The sequence below is a fragment of the Aplysia californica genome, unplaced genomic scaffold, assembly GCF_000002075.1.
Source record: "Aplysia californica isolate F4 #8 unplaced genomic scaffold, AplCal3.0 scaffold00071, whole genome shotgun sequence".
NCBI lineage: Eukaryota > Metazoa > Mollusca > Gastropoda > Aplysiida > Aplysiidae > Aplysia > Aplysia californica.
Genome location: NW_004797341.1, coordinates 930,840 through 932,061, shown reverse-complemented (window position 1 = coordinate 932,061; position 1,222 = coordinate 930,840). Strand labels below are relative to the sequence as shown.

Below are 1,222 nucleotides of genomic sequence, written 5' to 3'. Positions count from 1 at the left end.
TGTGTGTGTGTGTACGTGTGTGTGTGTGTGTGTGTGCGTGTGTGTATGTGTGCGTGTGCATGTGTGTGTGTGTGTGTGTGTGTGTGCGTGCGTGCGTGCCCGCTATGACTCACTTGAATGACTTAATGGTGTGGCATTGGCCAAAAGTAGTGCATGTTCCACACTTGTTGAACCCCGTGCAGTCTGGAAAGAACAAGGAAACATTGATCAGTAATGCGATGAAGACGGTGAAATGGTATAGGTTTAACGCCCCTATCAAAACTATTAAATTATTTAAGAGGCTGGACCTTCGAATTTAACGTCCATCTCCGAAAGGACCTAGCGAAATAGGAAATTCGTGTAAAGTGCCATTCCCAAGGACACAACGTTGGACCGAGCTGAGATTCGAGCCCCCAAACCCACTTTCTCATGATTACGGTCCGGTGGCCTAACCACTAGGTCGCCGACGCCACATCAATAGCGTGGATGGTGTTTAACTATAATGTAGTCAGTGAAGGTATGAGTGACTCGGAAAACAAGGTAGAAAGAGAATGAATTGGTGATTAAATGTATTTGCAAAGTTGTGCGTGTGAGTGAATATCTGGATGAGTGACAGGGTAAGTGAGTGAATTAGGGAGTGACTAGGCGAGTGAGTGAATGAGGGAGTGACTGGGTGAGTGGGTGAATGATTTATAATAGTAGTTAGTTAATGAATGGGTGAGTAAATGTGTTAGCAAAGTTGTGACAGTGTAAGGGAATAGTTGGATGAGCGAATGAGGAAGTGACAGGATAAGTGAGTGAATGATTGATAGTAGTTGTGAGTCAGTAAGGATTTTAAATCTCATTATTCACTTCTATTGAGCCCTTATCTTAATTTGAATTTAATTATAAATTGTCAATGAATCATTTAAAAAAAACCATTTGAGTCCTTCGGACTACATTTTATCTATTGCAACGCTTATACAACCCGTCAAAGCTTACACAGCAACAACAACAACAACAACAACAACAACAACAACAACAATATATACATGTAACTAGAGTCTACCTTGATTTTTTGCTTGGTAGTTGTTGCAAGTCTCATCGGGAATTCCCACAGAATGAGCATATTCGTAAACCCCTTCAGGTAAACCCCCACCACACGAGCCGGCATTTCCACAGTCGATGACTTGCTGTGAATGACAGTAACGTGACGGTGATATTGTTACACACACACACACGCACAAACACACACACACACACA

The 1,222-nt window shown here is 42.3% G+C and overlaps 1 protein-coding gene across 1 annotated transcript in view; it reads right to left on the bottom strand.

Annotated features, from left to right (window-relative positions):
* LOC106011215 (cathepsin Z) overlaps window positions 1-1,160 on the bottom strand; it is a gene marked incomplete at its 5' end in the record, with an annotated part of 6,677 nt that extends 5,517 nt beyond the window's left edge. The window contains 2 exons of the mRNA XM_035968634.1: window positions 112-183; window positions 1,028-1,160. Of these exons, the coding sequence (XP_035824527.1) occupies window positions 112-183; window positions 1,028-1,160 (205 nt within the window). The remainder of the gene's footprint in view (window positions 1-111; window positions 184-1,027) is intronic.
* Between the last annotated feature and the right edge of the window lie 62 nt (window positions 1,161-1,222).